This window comes from Haliotis asinina, chromosome 6 (assembly GCF_037392515.1).
Source record: "Haliotis asinina isolate JCU_RB_2024 chromosome 6, JCU_Hal_asi_v2, whole genome shotgun sequence".
NCBI classification, from domain to species: Eukaryota; Metazoa; Mollusca; class Gastropoda; order Lepetellida; family Haliotidae; genus Haliotis; species Haliotis asinina.
The window spans coordinates 60,370,904-60,393,235 of record NC_090285.1 but is presented as its reverse complement, the minus strand read 5'-3'; the positions used below and the strand labels follow the sequence as shown (position 1 = coordinate 60,393,235).

The 22,332-nt window shown below is 39.7% G+C and overlaps 1 protein-coding gene across 2 annotated transcripts; it reads left to right on the top strand.

Moving 5' to 3' along the window:
- The first annotated feature begins 4,482 nt into the window (after positions 1 to 4,482).
- LOC137287056 (uncharacterized) lies at positions 4,483 to 21,581 on the top strand. Of its 2 annotated transcripts, XM_067819169.1 has the most exons (5): positions 4,490 to 4,891; positions 12,778 to 12,846; positions 18,403 to 18,477; positions 19,520 to 19,665; positions 20,047 to 21,581. In XM_067819169.1, exons 1-5 carry the CDS (start codon positions 4,690 to 4,692, stop codon positions 20,089 to 20,091), a joined length of 537 nt encoding a protein of 178 aa, XP_067675270.1. In that variant the 5' UTR covers positions 4,490 to 4,689; the 3' UTR covers positions 20,092 to 21,581. The 2 variants fall into 2 exon arrangements, with proteins under 2 accessions (XP_067675271.1, XP_067675270.1); XM_067819170.1 differs by lacking the exon at positions 12,778 to 12,846 and having other exon boundaries at positions 4,483 to 4,891.
- Positions 21,582 to 22,332: the final 751 nt, after the last annotated feature.

Genomic DNA, 22,332 nt, shown 5'->3' with positions numbered 1-22,332 from the left:
TATTTATGTCTGTGTATTGGTATGTTTGTGGATTAGCATGTTGGCATGTATGTATGTTTGAGCATCAATATGTTGGTACATAACCACGTTGGCATGTTTATATGCCTGTGTATCAATATGTTGGTGCATCAGGTTGATGGGATATATGTATGTTTGTGTATCAAAATATTGATACATAAGCATATTGGCATATATATGTTTGCGTATCAGTATGTTGGTACATTAGCATGTTGGCATATATGTATGTCTGTGTATCTATGTGTTGGTTTGGTAGTATGACAGTGTATGTACGTGTATCAGTATGTAGGTGAATGAAACACATTGGTATGTTGGACATTTTCGACATTACACTCTGTGAGTGGTGAAAAAGTAAGGCATAAGCAATTTTCAGTGATACAATTCTTTTCACGTCCCCCATTGTTCGGATGTTGACACCCTACCAAGAGTGAGAGTCCTAATAAAATAAATTATTAGAACAAAAGACGTTTTAGGTATCAGTTACAAGCATAATTCCGTTACAACGTACCTGATGTAATTCAGTGAAGGGTGTCGGATTTGATAAATGTGTTTTATCACCTGAGAAGGTACTTGAGAAAATTGCTAACACTAGAAGCTAAAAGCTATCACATTCCAAAGCACGCTTTCAAACACTGTTGTAATTCCTGTTAAATGATACGTGATCAGAACTAACTTCACACCATACACACTATACTATTTCTGTTTTTCTACGGAAACTGTGTGAATGCATCATGTCACACATTATCATTGGTGTTTTTGCATTGAAACCAAGCTGAACATGTTAAGCTCCGAATGTATTTAGGGTTGCGTTTACGTCTTCTACCAACCAGAATAAAGCGTCTTTTAGATTCAGGCTAAAATCCCCCTGACTGGAACATGTAATCCAAGTATGTCACTCAGTTATATACACTCTCCCTCTCATGAGTATACTCTGTCATTAATACCAGGACTTCTGTGGATTCCAAAAGCAATGAAAATATAAGAATATCTAAAAATGACCTTTCAGTATGTAAACACTGGATTTATATGCAAGATATATTGAAAATACATTGATTGATGCTTTAAAGGCTTGACATAGCATTCACGCAAGGATCAGCGACTTTTCAAATAGGATGCATCAGCGACAAACTTATGTCCAATGCAGTTCAAATATTTTGACTGGAACTATGTGTTCAGATGTTTGTTCCAGGCTGATTGAGTGTATGTGAAGAATGTAACCCGTTTGACATGATGTTTTCATCGTCTCGAGAGCACCTGGTGTCATTCATATTCATGGTGATGAATAAACACGCGCCTGTGATATATTTCAGTGGAAAGTCCTTATGAGTAGTATGGAAATGGTAGTTGTCTTTTCTGTTAGTGCAAGATTTTAAAGACCCAGCGATGAAATATCCTGAAATTACTATTAATTTAATTACCATTCAGACGTAGGTTACAACAAATCACGTACTCACTACTCTAAGCTCCCCTTGAAATTCATGACCAGCTGTAAGTATACCTACAGTCAGTCTCTTATGGGCGATAACCATGAATTGTCATTATGGATTATATATCTAAAAGTACACTGAAAATGTAAATATAATAGTTATGGCAAATTTTAAATTACATATGTAAACTTTAAGTAAATCACGAAATGCCTTTATTCCCGCCATCTTATCAACACATCTCTAACAAAAGCTCTCTGTTCTTTAAGCTATCTTAGTAACCTTTGGCTCTCTGTCATCACATATCTAATATGTGTCCTGCTTCCTCTTTTCTTATTACACGATATTTAAATTAAATATTCCGTCTACAGTGTAGTTCTCTATTCCCACTAGTCTAATGCACCCATGCTTGTCGTAGGTAGCGACTAATGGGATCGGGTGGCCAGTCTCGCCGGCATGGTTGGCACCTGTCATCTTATCTATCCCAACTGCGTAGATCGGTGCTCATACTGTTGATCAGTGGATTGTCTAGTCCAGACGCGATTACTTACAGACCGCAATAATATGCTGGTGCGGCGTAAAACTAAACTTACCCACTCTCTTCTACTACATCACTATCCCACATGGTAAACGTAAGGGAACACTTCATTCTTTGCTCTATTGGGCATCTATTTGTTATTAAACGTGGTGAACAAAGATATCTATATATATATATGTCGTGTGTACTGCAGGACAATTTGGAGAAAAATGTTAATGTCATGTAAAGTTTATTGAGAACAAATACATATAATGTTGCACAATACCTTTGATAATATCTTTGCAAAATTTTGGGATAAACATTTCGACAAGCAGTAAGCATCTTCATGGACACCAAAGTTGCTCCACTCCTGGCTGATCTGCTTCTTTATACTGCTCGTAAAATCAAAAGAACATAATTTGTCCAAGAGGTTTACCCTGTCTGGTAAGATGAGATCTGTTGGACATCCTAGAACTCTGTGTAAATATAACACAAGTCTAAATATAATACACTACCTATGCTACCTCTGAACAGTGTTCAACACCTATTGGAAAACTGTTACACGGTAACAATAACACTGTCACACACCACCGTCCACAGAACAATAATTATGGAACTAGGTCGTAATACATCCATGAGATACTTTAACACATGCCAAAGAAATTACACTGGCAGTGCAAAACAGAATAACAATATAAATACAGCGGCAATATTATGTGGTGATCATAACAATGAAGAGAATGTTGTAATATTCACATCACGTCATGTTTGTCAAGTTACCAAACTAGGCACAGGCTGAGAATCAAGGGTGAACAGTGATCTTCACACAACCACTGGTCTTCTTGTAACATTGGATGTAGTGTGAGATTCCAGATGTGCGCCCCTTATGTGTACTACTAGTGTAATTGTTCTGGAACATTCCATGATATTCAGGTTAGACTTCCTGGAAAGGTCTATGCGATTATACTGGAATACACGGTAGTACACGCATTCATCAGAATTCATACACATACCTGTACCTTCATATTGATCGATGTAATAATAATACGTATAGTAAAGATGATTTATGCTTGTGTCTGATAAAAACGGGGAAAATATAACAGGTGTGAGCGACATATCTGTTATGTTAGAGCCACGTCCGTTTCAAGGCCTGCGTGACTTTGTGCTGCCCTCCCACATTCATCTGACGTAAGGGAAAACTGATCAAAGCGTTTTGAAAACCAATACCCGCACTCACGAACTTTCAGCTATTTTCACTTTGTTTCCACAGTAACATTTTGGCCTTCAGTATCAAGTAATATAATAGTAAAACGCCTTATGGGACATGTTTTTGTTTGTTTGTCAATGCTACAATTCAGCTCTATGTGAACAGTGCGTAATAATAGAGTCTAAACCAGAACATCTTCATGTATGTATATGGTCTTCCTACTTACAATATCCTGTCAAAGACTTCAGAAAATCTATTGATGGGAACCATGAATGTCGATCTACGCAATTAGGATGGGATGATACACATCAGCCTAGTTAGTTACCCGTTCACTATGTCGGCAAGCAGGGTTGCTGAAAACGAATCTTTACTGGGGTATGTTTTTACGACTTTGCCCGTGAAGGGCAACATTTTGGTTGATTCTCGATATGAATCTGATGAGCGAAGCAAGTTCTCCGTTTCTCCATGGTATTTTACTGAAAAACTGGCGTGTGAAATACCCGTTGCTCATGCTTTCACTATATATCTTGTTGCCCGAGGAAGGAGATACAGTGCTCGGTGCAGTGCCGCCAAGGTTCGTGTAGCGGTGGACCACACAGAAACACTATCTGCACAATGTTAGAGCACTGTTAACATTGATGTACAGACACTGCAACAATGACACAGCCTGTGTTACAATCAGGGCAACAATTGGAACAGTCACAGATACAATGGGGACAATCGATTACTTTGAAAGTGCTGACCCAGCTGCCGAGCTTCACGGCCAGTCCAGCATATGATACAGGAATAGATGTCTGCATAGTAAAAAAGAAACACGCGGACTGATGCACACACAGCGTAGCTTAGAAAAACATTGGTTAGGTGTTATGAGTAAGCTTGAATCTGAGGTGTCGTGTCTGTAATATGTCGACGCAGTCTCTGACAGTTTTCTCTCACACGCATTGATTAACTGACAATACACGTTGTAGTGGGAGTTTGCTCAGCTAGCGATTCAAGTAACACCAGAAAAGGGGGTACCTGACATAGGGATACAGTGATACTGTGAATCTATATATAGAGTGGGCGTCAGTTGTGCAAGTGGGTGTTGGCATGGAATCTAAGTGATAAATTTAGGACAAATCTGGGAAGCAGTGAAACTTTAGTAGGTAATATAAATGACAGCAGATATTGATGTGAGTGGTCCGTGGAGAGTTGAAGGCGGATGAACTTCACTACCCGCTTACCCCGCTTCAAGTGCATGAACTTTGAGCGTCCAATGAAAAAAGGACAATGTGACGTATGACGGCCGGCCGGGAACGTGGGTGTTGTGGACACTCACTCAGAGGCTTATCCCGGAGCCCTGGGCAAAGTGGAAATAAGTTTGAAAGTTGCAAGCACGTTAGGAATTGTGCGGTCAAGCGTGTCTTAATAACACCTCCAAACTAACAGGATCTGATGATTTGACACGATGATCCTAAAGCAGATCCGGGAGTAGTACCTTTATATACCCCTGGTCACAGCTGCAGAGGAAACTCCGAGTTGAGATGGCAATGTCTGCGATGCACTTTGTCCAGTACTGCCTGATTGTGTTGCTCTGCTCTCTCAGCATCGCTCTGTGCTGGCCCTTCAGACATAGGACTGGACAGAAGAAACTCAGAATGTATGAAAGAGATCCTGACTTTATAGGCAGTACGACAAACCTTTTAGTGAAACTTCAGCCACATAATCCAAGTCGGAGAAAGCAAGGTATGTGAGACATTAATTTAAATTAATGACATGCTCTATACAATCCCTTATGACTGCGCGGACGTAACTATATTATTTGATACTAAATGGTGTAAAGAGACAATGTGCCCAAAGACACTGAACCCTCCAGATAAAACAATGCATCGCTAAGGACAATTTGTGTGAATGAAGGCTTCTACAAATACTTTACTAAATCATAACGGAATAATTTAGACAAACACGTGTAACTATCAAAATGTTAAAATTGAAGCATGACACGATGCGTACACTGCGTTTCACTACCACGAGATACATTGGACAAACACAGCACGGAATTGTCCAACTGTATCAATGTGAAGTCTCCGTGTACGCCTTTGATAATACAGTGCTTGCGATACAACTACCTATAGCAGCATACCTTTGATAAGCGGTTCACACTACACGCGGAGCAACTATTATAAATTTTCACTGGTCACGAGGGGCCCATGGGTTGATGTACCCTCAATGTTTGTTTATGTTCCAAGATACCCTGAACATAAACATACATCGAGGGTACATGTTCCAAGATACCCTGAACATCAAGGGTACATCAACCCAACGGCCCCGCGGGACGAGTGAACGTATTTATCTTATCGAACACCTCAATGATAATTCTGAACTGTTTAGAGCTTGGGTATTGGGTCGTACACTCCAGCCAACCTGTGGGAATCACACATTTCGAATCTTGCATCGTGCTTTTTCCCCCGCCGGTATTGTCTTAGTAAAGTCGTCGCTGTATAATTCCCCTCTGGATGTTCACATAGACTATCCTTGAACGTTTTGTCAAAATTTATTTATTGGAATGCGAGTCAAAGGTTTTCGTTGCCATGCATCACTAGATTTTGCAGACGACACAAGAAAAACAGATTTAGAGTTATCTCCCTTCTCCCTTGCATTCGCAAAAATCGGTAATTTCCATGCATCATGCCTGATTCAATGTTATTCGAGATAAAGAAGTACTACCACGAAGCACCGAATGAGATGTAAATGGCAGCGGGGTATATTCCAATGTACCCTGCTTGTAAGAGGGGTACTTTGAAAATAATTGAATACCGCTTAGCCAATCAGAAAACGACATGTATGTATGAGGTAAGACAATGAATTATGATATCAGCTAAACATTCTTTTCAACTGCGTATGTTGACATTGCCATCCAATATACGCAACTTGTCCTCATCCCACGGGGTAATTATGCACGGTGTCTCTAAACTGGTGTTAAAACATTGGAGTCATAGTCATACATAAAAAATATATATTAAAACGAAGTAGACTACATTCATTTGGGAAGTATATTTGTTATTTGGAGTGAAGATATAATTTGATATTGTATTGTTGAATGATTTGTTCCATTCATCCATCTGTCCAATCCATCCGTCTGCTCTTCCATCCATCTGTCCAACCAACCTCCTCCCCTCCACCCATGTGTCCGTCACAATCAGTCCATCTATACACATCAGCATTACCTCATCTCTCCATTTGCCTATCACCCGTCATCTATGTACATCTCTTGATGTAAACTATATATTTTTCATTTCAAGCACCGTTTTGTGCATGTCCAGTCAATGTCTTCTACATCATCTCTTCGATCCAGCTTCCGTCCATGCGTCCGCCCACTCACGTATTCGTCATTCATGCTGTTTATCCTGTGTCACTGAGTAATAATTTCCATTTGTCATAGTGCCGACACTTTGCAAGCCGGACAGGCAGATGTATCTATTAGAGCAACTGTAAGACTGCGGGAGAATACCTATTCCTCACAGACATCTCCGGTAATCATACGCCTTTGGACATACGCTAATATATTTAATTATCTTAAGAGAGGATCTATATTAATATACTTCTATAAATACATCACATTAACTCTGGAATCAAAACAAAAACAACAGAGAATAATATGTCTGCGGAACGTAAAAGGCAAAACGTTAATGGGAATGAAAATTAATCATAAAAACTCAAAGACGTCAGCGGGTGGGTGCGAACAGAGTAGCAATGCACTGAACTACCTTTCCAGCAGAGCCCGTCATTGGGTGAAATGTGTTCAAGCTCATTCTTTGTATTCCTCAACGTGGTGGTGCTGGAAACAGAACCCAACTCGATGGCATATGCATTCGCTGATGCAGCTAACGAGTCGTTTTCGCTAGCCTTTCTTTATGTGACGCTTAAGCAATATAAGCTACATTAAACTCAGCAATATAAACTACATTAAACCGATTTGTGAATTATTGATTTATCAGAGATTCGAGTGATTGACATCATGACTACCATTTTACGCTCACTGATTACGTTGACTTACAGCAACCATGTCACAACAAACACTGATGGACAAAAAGGTGATCGTAAGTCATGAAGGCAACCTAAGTGCAACGTTAAAGAATTGGAGTTAAGGTTAAGCTGATTAAAGTTTGATTCGTGAAAGGTACCCAGATCTTCTCGAGGTTACCGTGTTGCTGTAGATCATGCGTTGAGGTAGTTTTATTAGAAACCTGGATCATTCCACAGCGGGTCCATGTTCAGACAGAACATTGGGAGGTATACAGAAAGAAATTCTGATGAAGGCACTGGTGAAGGTTTTGCCTGATTAAATATATAAACAGGCCGCAGCATTATATATAGTGGTAGAGTCATATCCATACCGCCGCAGTTGTCACCATCAGCCCCCCCCCCACCCCCCACCCACCCATCCCCCGCACACACACCTCTTCTATCCCTGTCATCTCCGCACCTTCACCATAAATGAACATAAATGATTCCTTAAAGATAAAAACACAAAACAACAACCTAAGAGCATATTGAACATATATGGCTGTGAAGTCACAGGCTAAATTTGTATTTCTTCCTTGGGAACTATGTACTAGGTTTCAAAATCGGATGTCACATAAAGTATTATCTTTTGCACAAGGAAGAGAAAAAACGAACTATTGAACCTGTTTATATGTATGTCAACACCTCCTGTCTTGATTCACCGTCAGTAGCATGGCTAATTATCAGCCTGCCTGTACTCGTATGTAGCTGTTAATGAAACATGTATAGGTATAAATTATTACAAACGTCGAGTGAACTGGTGCACATGGTTGACTATTTGCCTGACTTTTCTGACATGAGTGTTTCGGTTTCTCTCTCCAATCCAACCCCATCCCGACCAGCGCGCACGCACGCACGCACGCACGCACGCACGCACGCACGCACGCACGCACGCACGCACGCACGCACGCACGCACGCACGCACGCACGCACGCACGCACGCACACACACACACACACTAACCCAACTCTCCTCATCCACACCGTGACAGTAAGCACAAGCCCCATCCTATAATTCTGGTTATGTCAATAAGGTATTCACCTCATCGTCACATGATCACGAATAATTGCATGCAGATAAAAATGCAAGACAACAATCGAAGGGCATATTGGACATGAATGACTACGACGTCACGGGCTACATTTGCATTGCGACTTTGGCGACCATGTGCTAGATATCAAAATCGGCATGTCAGACGCTATGTTAAGTATTACCATTTGCACAAGGAACAGAAACAAACTAATGAAACGTTTTTATCTTGATATATGTAGTATTGCTTTATCGAATCCCTCTGCTCCTACTGAGAAGTAGCTGTAAATAGAAGGTATCAATCACATACGAACGTCGAGCCAATATATATTTACAAATAAATATAGGCAATCGTGATCAGCATCACAGCATGTTAGCTTATATGACGTTGGAGGTTTGCTGAACTGATGAAGGTAGTTTGCTGTTTTTCTAAGAGATAAGTGTGGTGTTGACATTCCGATAATCAAGGCACATTCTGTTTACTAGTAGGTTCATAAGGGTACGCATACATTGGAGAATTTCTTATAAAACTCAGAAACTGTTTTTTTGTAAAATGAACGCAAAACACCCGTGGGCAGAAATGTGAAATCACAGACACTGTTCAGCTTAATCGTTCGGCTTCTAGTATTATAGAATCAGAAAAACATCCGTTTGTGGAAGTGACCCATACGGAAACGTGAAAACAAAAATATTCGCTTAATTAGCAAACCAAGTGCCTTGGAATCACAGGTTAGGTCTGATGGACAAGGCATATTGGGTACAAAGCACTATCAAATAAGGATTGAGTGTCGTGGTGGAAGGTGGGGTGGGGTTTTGATTGAACCACGTGGTAATACTCATCACAAACACACACAAAGGCAAGTCAGTTCACACACCAAAAATGAGACATATGATGTAAATGAAACTAGGTCATTACTTCCGACATGATGGAGCGTTGTGTGGAGAGATTGTTTGTCCCTTAAACCTGTTGCGTGATTAACATGATACAGATTAAGCAGTTAGACTGATCTGTAGTATTCTAATTAAGGGCTCGATTATTTCAGGTGTCCCCCGCCGTTATATTGCTGGAATATTGCTAAATGCGGCTTTAAGCTAAATTCACTCCCTCACTTTATGCTAGGTAAATGGGTTAAAGATGCAACTGAATTATATAACTAATCTGAAATGGATTATTTCTACCTACACATGCATGTCATATGCATTATTGTATGGTTTTCCATTGTCAGATTTCAGTGTTGACATAAACGTGATCTGTCAAGTAACCATTTATACGTATGTAAAGGGACTTCTGATCATTGTGTTGCTTGTGACATGAGTAGGATGGTTGAAAGATAAATTAGGATCAACGTCACTTTACGTTTACACATTTCCCAACGTTGGTGACATTTAGATGTAGAGCGATCGATTGCAATTTCGTATAAGTGTAAGTGCTTTGAGATATTGCCTTTCATCAAAGTGGGAGGTTTTATTAGCATTCATTCCTAATTTTCACGCTGTAACACCACGTGGCATTATTTTATAGGAATTGTTTCTGAATACCGAGGTCATGCTACCATTAAATTCCATCTATTGAAAGATAAGAATTATCGTACGTGATAGCACCATTGTTGGTAGTGATTTATTAACTCATGCTGGTGAGATAGCCAGAATTGCACAACTACTTTTCGAAGGGATATTTTCTGGCGGATGTTACAATGGTTTTATTGCTTTTATTTACATCAGGTGTCTTCATTGCAGCAAACACGTGTTGATATCAACGTCTCTTACATACTCTTGAGTAGGCTTTAAATATTGACAAGAAATGTCAAATATCATATTCCACTTTCAGGTGGGTGGTTGATGAATTTGAAAAAATAAAAATGTCAATTTGAAGCCGGTACAGGATATGATTCTCATTGGTCAATTTCTAAACCTGCACAGACACTTCCGTTTACACAGATAGCGAAACGTTGAAATTAAAATTTCAGCAAGGACCCAGATGTGACCAAACATTTGTGTGTCATGTTGCCGGATGACGGTTATGTCTCCCAAGAGAAGCGCTCGGGAGCTCCGTTACAGTAGAGGATGAGAGACCTCACTCACCCAGGGTCCGGGTAATACAATCAGTTTGCAATGCTGTCATGTCCTGTTGACGCGGAAGTTATTGTGAGTGATTTGATAATTTGATTTTGGTTTGGAGTGCAGGGAACCATATTAGTCGTTATTCACTGTCCCTACTCAACCAGGATGTAAAAAGTCATTTGACATCAACCCACATGCTCCCTCCGTAACTGTAGGTTACCAAGTGTCTGTCCACTAAGAGATTATTTGTCAGCAGGCATTGCAACTAATGCGGATGTGTATTAGAATGGTCCCATGCAACAGAAAGCCAAAGGGATTTCATAATATGTGTAATGTTTTGGTTAGATCCATTTGGCAGCTTCATAAGAATTTGCCTCTCAACTCAGTACACGCTCCTCCACCTGCCTGAAATGAGACGCCAAACCTAACCAAAGGCTGTGATTTATAAATGCCGCGCGTCTTCACGCTTGTTTCCTTGCTTGGCAATATAACTTCACCACCATGTTCAGTTTAGTGGACTTACCACAGATGTTGTTCTAACAGAACTGACACGTTCAAAAAGGCAAACAACCACGGTTCAGGCGTTTGAATGACAAAGCTTAAAGCAACGTATGTGCTCCAGAATTTTTAAGTTGTCGGCCATACAATATAAGCCATAAGCGGATTGCATTGTGTTGTCGACTCAAGCATAAACACCTTCGGAACCGTATTGGTAATTAATCGATTCAGGGCTATCAATAAAGTAATATGGATAGACGATATTTCCAGTAAGCGAGCTATTTGGGGAAAGAATTCCAATTGCTCCAAATCAAACAATCTGAAATGGAATGAAAGATTCAATTATATATGAAAGCAAGTGGGCTATAAAGCATGGTGACAACAATGCTACCCTTTTGTTACAAGCTTTCCTACTACCGTCACAACTTATAGGCCGCGCATAAGAAAGTTATAATGAGACCCAGTTTTGTCTGCTGGCAATATATGTCGCCGATCATTCACTCTGAGACAGAGTGGCCATAAAGGGATATATTGTTTTCGAATTTATCTTTTGTTGAAGGCCTTTGGCATTTATTTGAATGCATGAGCACGTTTGTTTATAACCTCCTCCCACGTGCAAACATTTCCCCGAACAAACAATGCTTTTGGCGGAAAGTTGGTTCATGGCGTTATTCCCACCACATACCATTACTTCAATATAACGTGCCCGTGAATATTGTCAATGGTTATTTGACATTTTCCGTCCAGGACGCCTTGAAACCACACTGGGACCCTATGACGATCATATCTAGGTGATGTAAATATAGAAGGCTATAATGAGTATGGATCTAACATGACTGGCTTTAGAAATGAATTCGTATCAAATTACTATTCAGTTTCGGCCTATAAAACCTACAAGTCCCCAACCGTTGCCAACCTGCGATAGCTCCAAAGTTGTACCAGACATCAGATATAGCACTAGCCAATGCTCCGTAGGGTCATGCTGAATTTCCATTGAGTGGCTGTCACATGAAACCATAACCATAACAACCCTTTAGTTCCCGATATTGGCCTTCCCACTCGTGTCAACTCAAAACATGTTGTATAAACTGTTAATGACATTTGCGTGAACATGTAGTGTTTACCGTGGATTTAAATGTACAAGCTTTGGTTTGGAGTTTGCGTGAATGCCAAAGGTTAGGGATGTGTTCTGGAGCCGAACCTGTACATACAATTTCAGATTTTAAGACTTCACTTAAATAAGTACCACTTTCCTTGAAACGTTCGCTGACGAGGTGATGCCATTATATACGTGTAGTTTTTATGTCCGTCAAGGTAAACCTAACAGTGGCAGAAAGTGACAAGAAACACTTCAAACTTTTCAGATGCAAGCCCATACAAACAGAGGGGAAGAACGCTAGAGGAAATATCCCAAACCAGCACATCCTTAACTGTCCTCAAAGCAGTTTAGAAAATGATAAAAAATACGTCAAATTAGCATCTTTAGCGTACCACCTGCAATGGGGTACTTGAGGAAAAAAAGAAGAATTACCTCAAATGAGCGTCTTTAGAAGCACAACAACACTATGGAAGTTGAAGAAAGATTTTTACAAATGTGTGAAATCAGCATCCTTAGCTAGAAATCTCCACGAAAAAGGTCAAACGAATTATTTACCGCAACGCAAAACAACGCCTAGTTAACGTTACCATTGCCACACTTTCCTGGGGTCTTGTGGATAGCAGTACTCATGTAGCCGCTAAAACCGATCAATAAAATATTTGGAAAAACGAAATTATGATGCCAGATGCGAAGGGGGACGTGTTTGTCCCACTCAACTAGGTTCGTTTACTTGATTGCATCGTATCCTAATTGGTTGGATATTGTTTTCTATCCATGTAAATCATAATCGTAAGGAGGAAATTACACACAATTACACTTTCTTTACCGATGTAAACAAGTTGATATCGCCCACTTTAACATCGTTTTTCATATTTTCCAGGACCATTCAAACGCAATTACCATGATGTCTTCTCACAACCTCTAACGCCTATACCACGCCACTCTTCTTGTAAGTACTTCTGTTAAACCTATACACCTGTCAGAAGACCCTATTGACAGTTCTTTTGATAATCCTACACATTTGTAATGACAAACTCTTGTAAGTACTTCTGTTGGTCATTTATACCTGCAACATAACATTTATGTAAGTACCCCTTTTACTGATCTGCACCTGTAAGACGATTCTCTTGAAAGTACTTCTGTTAATCTTACACCCGTGAAAGGATCTCGATTCACGGATTGTGTAAGCAGTACTGAGGCTATATGGAGATATGCAGTTTACTTTAATCATGGAAAGTTTTACAATAAGAATTTGAAACCATATGACCTCGAGGAAGATATGAGTAGGTAAGGTTTCACATAGTCATTGTTTCGGATTGATTTCCTTTTATCAAAACAACGCCATATCCATCTCCATGCCTCCGGTGAAATGTGGGGTTGATATCTGTTGGAAGTTCTCCTTTCCCACTGCACACACTTACTTAGGTGAATACTGAGAAATATATTAACTTATATGTGGGTTTAGCTACATTTTATCGCGCATTAACACATTTTATAACATAGATGAAATTGAGTGGATTAGCTTTAACGGCGTTTTGAACGGAAAATGTAAAGGTATCACGTGCACGGTTTAATTGTAAAGAGGAACCCCAGATCACGCAGATTGAAACGTAAACAATTTACTGCGTCGGAAAACAATATTGAGGGTAGCCCCATTCCGACAACAGCTGCTAATGAAACTGAAGAACGTGTTAGCTTGGGTGATTACACGGGTTCAGCTCCTGACATAGGTATAAGCTATTTCTGTCTGTTGTGATATTGTTGGATTACTACTAGAAGCAATGTGCGACCCGACTCACTCTCAAAGTCATTAGAGGAAACAGATTCCAAGCACACTGGAGAATTAATCAAGTTCATCGAGACATGGAAGATGAGCATGGGTGGTGGTAGGGGTTTGAGGGGGAGTATGCCCGACCCATATCATTAAGCCTGTAATGAAGTTTATCTTTGAGTGTTAAATGTTTCATACAGAAGATATGAAGAGAAACAGACGATGGCTATTACCACGCCATCTAGTCTTGAAGATTCCAAGACTTTTTCAAAGCCTTCAAAATATGTAAAAGTAAGAAGACCGGATGTCGTCACTGATTTGCAGTGATCCTTTCAGATGCGTCTGCTGTATATTGTAATTTTAAAAAAATAATGTTATGGGTCTGTCCCTAAATGTACGTTTATAGCAGTACTTCACCTTTGACTGACACAGTTCATAATATGATTCCATCCCTCTTTATCAATCTTTGTATCCGGTATCCTGTAATATCGACTGTGAGAACCACACACGTGTCCAAATGCTACTTGCGACGTTCCCTTCAAACGCGGACATCAAATTATGTAACTGAAACACTCTTCGAACCGCATTTAAAGATATTTCACCCACAAAAAAGCATTGGCGACGTGTGTGGTAAACTCCAGCGAGCAAAAAAAAAAAAAAAAAGAAGATGAAAGAAAACAAACAAAAAAAACCCCCAAAACTCCAGCAAGCACAACTCTAACAAACACACCCATAAGACTCAGGTGATGATGGCGTCTATCTCTTCAATGAAACCCAATGAGGAGGAATATGGTGGATGCAGTACTAATCTGATCAATGTGGGATTCGAAGTATGCCATTGGTAATATTCTGCACGCGTTAAACGCTATTCATTGAATTTTGCGAAATGTTATCAGTCAGCCATTAATGGCTTAGAACAATGATTCACTTTATTAGTAAATATAAACGCTATGAAATATATAAGATAAAAGATATGGATCATGTGTCTTCGCCTAGATGAACAAGTCGTTGTTATGCCAACGGGATGAAACTGAAAAGGCGTAAACAACTGTAATTCTATATGACATGAAACATGGTTTAATGCACTGGTGAAATCATCTCATATAAAGACAAAATATTGATACATGAATTTTTCACCCGGAATCAGTTATTACCATGGTAACTCAGACAAGTCAGAAAGCTCACATGCATGCGTCAGCAATATTACATCACGTACCATATATGGTCAGTAAGTTACCTGGGAAAAACAATTTGGCTGGAGCACATGTGCACGATTCCAAGCTCCATATAAAGAGAGACATTCTGTTTGATCATATAAACGCACCTCCAAAGACTCTTGGCTACACCGTTGCTCGATCAGGGTTACCACATGAAAGTAGAGCAAAGCCTTCACAAACCTTTGTAGTAGACATGCAGGGAACATTTCCATAATCAGTAACGTTCTATTTTGAATGTTGAATGTTCGAGGGAACTTTAATCAACCACTGGTTTATTCGTAGTATTATTTTCATTTTAATTTGTGGCTAAAATTTGCCTACAATCGCCAGCAGAAGAAGGGGGTGGCATAAATCAAGCAAGGGTCCATGCATTTAGCAAAGCTTAATGGTACAAAGGGCCCCTATGGACCCTAGTATTATACTGATCTACCTTCAGTTGTTGGTGATCTACAGCCTGTTATTATGTTGTACTGTCTGTAGGGATTTAATTTTATGATAGCGTCCTAGTTTTAAATGTATATCTCTCTGATGCTCTAGTGTTTTACTGTCCTTTTACTGTCTTTTTGTTCTAAATTCACTGATTGTCATGTCCATATAAATTCGATTGTTGTCACGATATGGCTAAGACACTGCCGATGTGACTCTAAATAATAACTCACTCATGCATTCATTATTTTGAATGGTACAAAATATGCCGGTGTTTTCCTTTCAGGTGAACATTGTCAATAACCTTACCCTTACCCTTGCACAATTATGTGACGCTAACCACCTGTTGGTCACAGTTTCATAGTGATTCATCAACACATACTCACGATACAGGCGGAATCGAATATGGGGTCTGGTGATTATTTGGGCTTTGTCGCTTTCATTTGAATACTATTCAAGTAAACACTCTGCAGCATTCTAACATTTGTTCTTATCAGAATTAGATTTTCATTATCTGAATTAAGTATCAACCATTACACATACGTACAAGCATTTGCATCATGAAATCAAGCAACTCACTTTAGAAACAGAATGTAACAACGTGCACGATAAAACTCCAACACACTGGTAATGATCAAAATGTGGAGAAAATAAATTGTTGTTGAAGTAACACAGTTAAGTTTTGTACAAACACACGCTGTGTAGACAAACAGTCTTGTACTTTTACATCAGTTACAGACCGGATGCAGCCACTTTAGTCGTTATGCGGAATGCGTGTCCTCACATTCAGATGCATTTGGTGGCTGCCATGTCATTGAAATTCGACTCGCACGTCTTTGGCATGAACATTTGAATAAACATTCCTCCATTGTCCTATTGATTCTATTATTTTCTCTTTGACAGAATGTTAGCATTGAGAAATGCATGCTATTGACAGACATTATTCGCCACCCCCGCATCGCGAAGGCTTTGGTGAATGGAAATTGCCTTTTCTTTTTAGGACAATTATCTCTTTGTAGATTACCTCTCCAATGAATGGAAATGGTTTGTTCAACTAAATGGATATACACTGCTTCAGATTGCCGCGTATTGACAGTACAAACACGACGTTGGACCCTCTCCATGCACTGTCCTTAGGCATCATATTGTATCATATTGTATCATATCGGCGCCCTGTGAATGTGGCCACCCAGAGAATGAAATTAATTCCGGAAAATGTTAAGAAGACTTCTTTATCAGTATGTTTTAGTCCAGTGTGTATAGATACACTCTTTGTCTCCACCGTAGGATTCGGCACAGCTTTAACTATCTTTCCCTTGAGTAGCGTGTCAAAACGAGGGTGACTTAGGTCATAGACGTTCTTGAGAACCAAGGATTATCATGTGGACAATTGGACTTCCAATGAATGGCCATCTGACCCTGGCAACAAATTGGAGAAACTCTTTATTACGGTTTACGGTACTTTAACCAGCAGGTTCTTTCACGACCTTTACCTGAGCCGTAAGGGAAACGGTAAGCCTACTAGGTAGAAGGACGTCATGCCTTCTTATATACTGGACAAAATAAGTAAGGGATACTGGTATTTTTACGACTGATATTTTATCAGTGTGTCAATGAATAAATACATAATTATTAGTAATTTCAAAATTTACTAATATCCTTAACTATACATGTATTTGCCTGGTATGTACGGTTACATAATCATTTTGTGATTATCAAATGATGACATGATTGAACGAGCTTGGGATAATGCTCTTTTCGAACACACTCTTGTGTGTATCACCAAACTGTTAAGCTTCAACATTGGATTTAACATCACAGTAAGATGGTTCGGTGACGCGATAAGGGGTTAAACATAATATTCTACGTGTATAGCGACCTGCATTCGCCAGGTACTTTGTACCATTCCTGATTTAGTACCCTTTTGTAGCTCACTAAGTCGGAATATTTTGATCAAGGACATCTCGCTTCAATACATTATACTAGATCGGCCCTTGTTGTATCCCCCATTAGCGAATGCCAGTCAGGATGATTCATCTTACGACGCGTTTTGGTAGGCCGTGAACAGGGGAACCGCGATATTCCGCTCCCCTGGTAGATGCTCTATGCACTTGATCATGATCCAAAGAAGATGAGGTGTGGTTTAACGTACACATCATCACACGCCACTGATAGTTACTTTGGCAAGCGTAATTTACAAAACAAGAATACGCAAACAGAAACATTCCGCAATCAGTTTTCATAAGAATAGTCTCCATAGCAAGTGTTCGCGAAAAGGGGGCACTCGTCACAGTTTGTATCGATAAAAAAACGTGAACTTATTATCAATACGGTAAGGAATTCAGTGAATTCGGTTAAAGTATTCAATTCCAAATTCGAACGTATGAAAATATTGGAGTGGGCGTTCCCTGTAATAGATGTCATGTGACCCTCCACGTGCTGAAACGTACAGGCCATAAATGTGGTCGTTAATATGCTTTATCATAGTAATACGATATAGGAGGTAGGATATCAGGAAGTAAGATGGCGTTATTGAACAAATTCCCAACAGTATACTATTTTACATGAATTCACAATAAAGTAGTTCCTGCTCAAACAACCGTGATCGTTGTTTGTTTTGTCTGATTTTGTTGCAAGGCATTTTTTATGTGTGTTCGTATTTCAAAGGTGTAGGGACACTTAAACTTCTCATTATTTCAAATATATATAATAGTTGTGAGAATAACCATATTTTATATATATACACCAGTGTGCAATGATCAACAGCTGTAGTTAAATGTTTCCATATATGGTACGAGAAACGAGTATAACGATGGCGGTGTGTGTGGTGGAACTGCTTCAGGCACTTTCTACACGGTTTCGATTTCAAATCTGATGCTACGTATTTTCAAACAATGCCATCGACAGAAGATTCTAGAATTTCCATGATGAATATCAAGTTTTATAACCATATGGAGCATACCACGAACAGATGTTACACAAGTGATACGCACACATGCACACACATAAGTTGTTCCAATGCACACGCATATGCACGAACGCACCGACATGAGTTGTATCAATATATTCCACTGTTTATTTACTGTTTCAGGTCACCACACCTCGTCGTACGCATCCGTTTTCGACAACACAGGACCTATACCAGTATATCGAACTAGAAAGTCTCGTGAGTATCTTGGACTTGCGCATACTCCACAGTCACATGGTGCCTCTCATACCCATGCAGTGTAGTGCTCCGTCATCGCGTAAAACTCACTTGACTCTGTCTGTCAGAAGTGGTCTCATGATCATGTAGTGCTCTATCATCATGTAACACCCGCTTGACTCTGTCACACATGGTCTCTCGGCCATGTAGTTCTCCGTTATCATGTAACACCCATTTGACACACTCTGTCACATGCGGTCTCACGACCATTTAGTTCTCGGTCGTCATGTAACGCCCACTTGACTCTTTCTGCCACACGTGGTCTCACGGCCATGTAGTGCCCGGTCATCATATAATAACACCCACTTGACTCTCTCTGTCACATGTGGTCTCACGACCATGTAGTTCTCCGTTATCATGTAACACCCACTTGACTCTCTCTGTCACGCGTATATATACTCGGCGTCATTAACGAAGGGCCAAGAAACACTACTTCTTTAAGCTCTTTTTTATGTTTGAAATATATACAAGTTAATATTTTATAAACTTTTTAGCAGCTTTGAAAAACGCACCAGGCCATTTTAATTGTCATTATTACGCTTTTGAACGTCTCTCTCCAGACCTCAACACAACTGAACACTCGATCGAGGGGTGCGGATCTCCCTGTATTTTGCAGGGCTCAAGTGGAGGAATAGAATGCGATTCCGCAACCTTTCTTCATGAACTTGATAAGGAGCAATAGAACAAGGTGTCCCCGTATCTCGAACGCTCGAGGAGGGTACACATGATATTGAATGACCGAGTTCTTCATGTTTGTCATGTTCATTTTGGGGGCTGATCAAAACAACTTATGCTTGCTGGTGTTGTTTTAACTTTTTATCTGTATGCCACGATGTGTCACTGTTGTCAACACATTAAACATTAAGATGGCCCTCTCAGTTCCCTTATTTCTCAGATAACTTTCTTTATATTTGTTATATATTTGACCCTTCAATAGTGACGCCCGAACGTGTAATAAGCAACATATCTGCATATTATCTGGAAACTTGTACTTTTGTTACAGCGTGCGAGCAAGAGGATGGTACGAAGTTAATACAATGCCAATCCAACAAGGCCCAGTGTATTCATGAATCCATGATCTGTGACGACCACAAGAACTGTGACGGTGGAGAGGATGAGGACCCGGGATCGTGCTTGCTCAGGGCCTGGGTATGCCATAAGTGTTGCTGTTAAACATCCAATATTACATCCTGGGAATCTTGGTAGGCCAGATCTACGTAACGCTTAACTGTAAAACATTCCGCCCGCTTGGTATCAAGGTAGTTTGGACATTTAAATTAATTGCCGCCCAATCTACTTCTTCATTAGCTCTAAACATGGACAGGACAAAGTGTTTTTACTGTGTTATTCATTTTTCATGTGAATCTGGGTTACCCCAGTTAATAGATTAAAATCTATTGACTGAGTTGAATACAAATAGTGTATATGTGTAGAACAGAATTATGACTTAAACGGCTATAGAGGGAAATTATTGAAAGTAAATGATGAAAATGGATAAAAACAATGTTGATGTCTTTCTGTTTCTTTCAGATTCTCAAATGGATGAAAAGGATTGAAAAGTCTATAAAACAATAATAGCGATTCCTATTGATACACATTGCTCTCCTCCCTAACCCATACCCTCCAAGGCTTCGACATGGGTTGATTAAATATGCATATTTTCTTTGCTGACATTTTAACTATATGCAACCTTCTGCTCAGTGAATTCCAAGACCAATGAGCCAAGTCTTCTGTGTGAGATTCAGTCAAGACATATCACTATAGCTTTACCATGTGGATCACCTGAAATGTAGGATGATATAACAGCTGAAAGCCCACGTGTCGTCATGCATTGCTTTGGACAATAGCAAGATACGATACGATTCAATGACGGGGACGTCAAAAACTTGAGCAGTGACATAACAGCAAGCATCAACATAAAGCAGCAGCTGCAGCAGTGAGAAGACTTCGACCTTTTGAACGCTTCTCCAACGTGCATTCTGTTTTCCAAAAAAGCGTTCATTTCATTGTCGCACTGGGTCATACAACGTACCACTGACTAGAACTGACACTTTACATATCAGTGAGCAAGATACCTGATGATGTAAACACGTATTCCTGTACTATTTGCAGAGTGTTAGGAACACTACGTCAACTGTTGTTCTCGCCCTAGCATCGTGATGCGCATCACTGAGTGGTATAGTTGTATAATACGGTACACAAGACACCGAATGAAGCTATGAAACAATGTTCCATGTAGCCAGACGACCAATGGAATTCCATGGGGTTCACATGCTTCACACGGTGTATCCAGTAGATGGTGTATCTACCAAAGTATTCTTTTTACCTTTATATCAATATTGCCTCGTCATGCATAATGCATATTCTGTTGTGGCACTAAGAGTAAACAGCTATCAAGTCGTGAAATTGCTGTAACGCTTATGTTACCATGTAGTGAAAGGTTTAGTACGGATGAGGTACAATATACACATGAAAAATATGTGAAATAAAAGCGAAAAACCTCTGCTGAAAGCAGACTCGGTTTTATGAGACTGTTATTGTATCGGGTATTCATTTTCTGGCGAAAGGATATATTTTTGTTTTCAAAGTGACATCCTCATCAGCGTCAGCCGTTTATGTAGTGCCATATTTATTTATTCAATTTAGCCTATGAAATATGGTTCCTAGAAAATCAGGAAGAACCTGCTCTGCCCTATGTGTCTATCAAGTGTTGTTGGTATTTAAGAAAGCGACCATCTCGATACTTAACCAAAACAGAATTTGAGAACATACGGAAAAAACCCTTAAATTTAAGCCAAAGAAATAAAGAAATATATATATATATATACATACATATACCAATTCGTGTTGTGAAAGCTTTGTGTAATGTTCGCCGGTTTACTCAACATGATAATGCAATCTTTGCTTGTTTTTCGGATCTTATTTGAACAAACTTTGCAATATATTGTCATTAGCCTATAGTGTTTGAAATGTTTTCAATATGTTTCAACACGTTATTAATAAGAGATTATTTAAAATTATTTTGTTGAGACGTTGTTCTGAATAAAGTTATTTTGATTACTAAACAATGATTTTGGTCTCGATTTTCAAAGAGAGAGAGAGAGAGCGAGAGAGTGAGAGAGAGAGGTTTAATGTCACTTTGTCACAGTTAGATGATGGCCTGTCAGCTTGATGTGGGGAGTAATCCCGAAGTAATGTAGGTCTTCGGCGGAACCCACTCACTGTATGAGCATCAATACATTTTGTCGAAGACTCTAGTTGAGAATAAAATACGCAAATATATACACTTAAAAACGAAACTTAACATGCTGTTTTGGAGTTATTTCCTGAGTGCATGTGACTGATTCGACCATTGTAACACCTGAACGTGTTGTGCTGGAGGAAGCAATGGTAAACATGTTCAAGAAGAGGTCGAATGCTGAAATGATCCACCGTTGACGTTAATAAAGGGAACGATGTGACGTTGCAAAATCAGTCTCGAGAGTGAATCCCATTCAGTGCACCTGCCACGTGCACAAGAGCAGTCCGGCCATTGTGATGGGTACCTACTCACAACAGGACACTTCAAACTGTTTTAGAGGCATTTTAGAGGTTGCTGGGCTAAAGGTGAAGGAACAAGTTTTATGGATGATCAACTTCTTCATTTTCACAATGGCGACGTTTCGGTATGGATTCTTATACCGTTTTCAAGCATATGGGAGGACAAGGTGTAACGGTTTATATGCATGTATCTTGTGGACCATGGATTCCAAGTCGGGGGTGTTGAGGATGACGGTGGCTTTCCCCTTATCAGCAGGCACAATGCTGATGGAGTCA

Bases quoted from the DNA above. Each gene is read 5' to 3' on its own strand.
- LOC137287056 (XM_067819169.1), top strand. From the start codon at position 4,690: ATGGCAATGTCTGCGATGCACTTTGTCCAGTACTGCCTGATTGTGTTG. The intron at 4,892-12,777 runs GTATGTGAGACA...CATATTTTCCAG, and splicing joins TCCAAGTCGGAGAAAGCAAG to GACCATTCAAACGCAATTAC. The intron at 18,478-19,519 runs GTGAGTATCTTG...CTTTTGTTACAG, and splicing joins ATATCGAACTAGAAAGTCTC to CGTGCGAGCAAGAGGATGGT.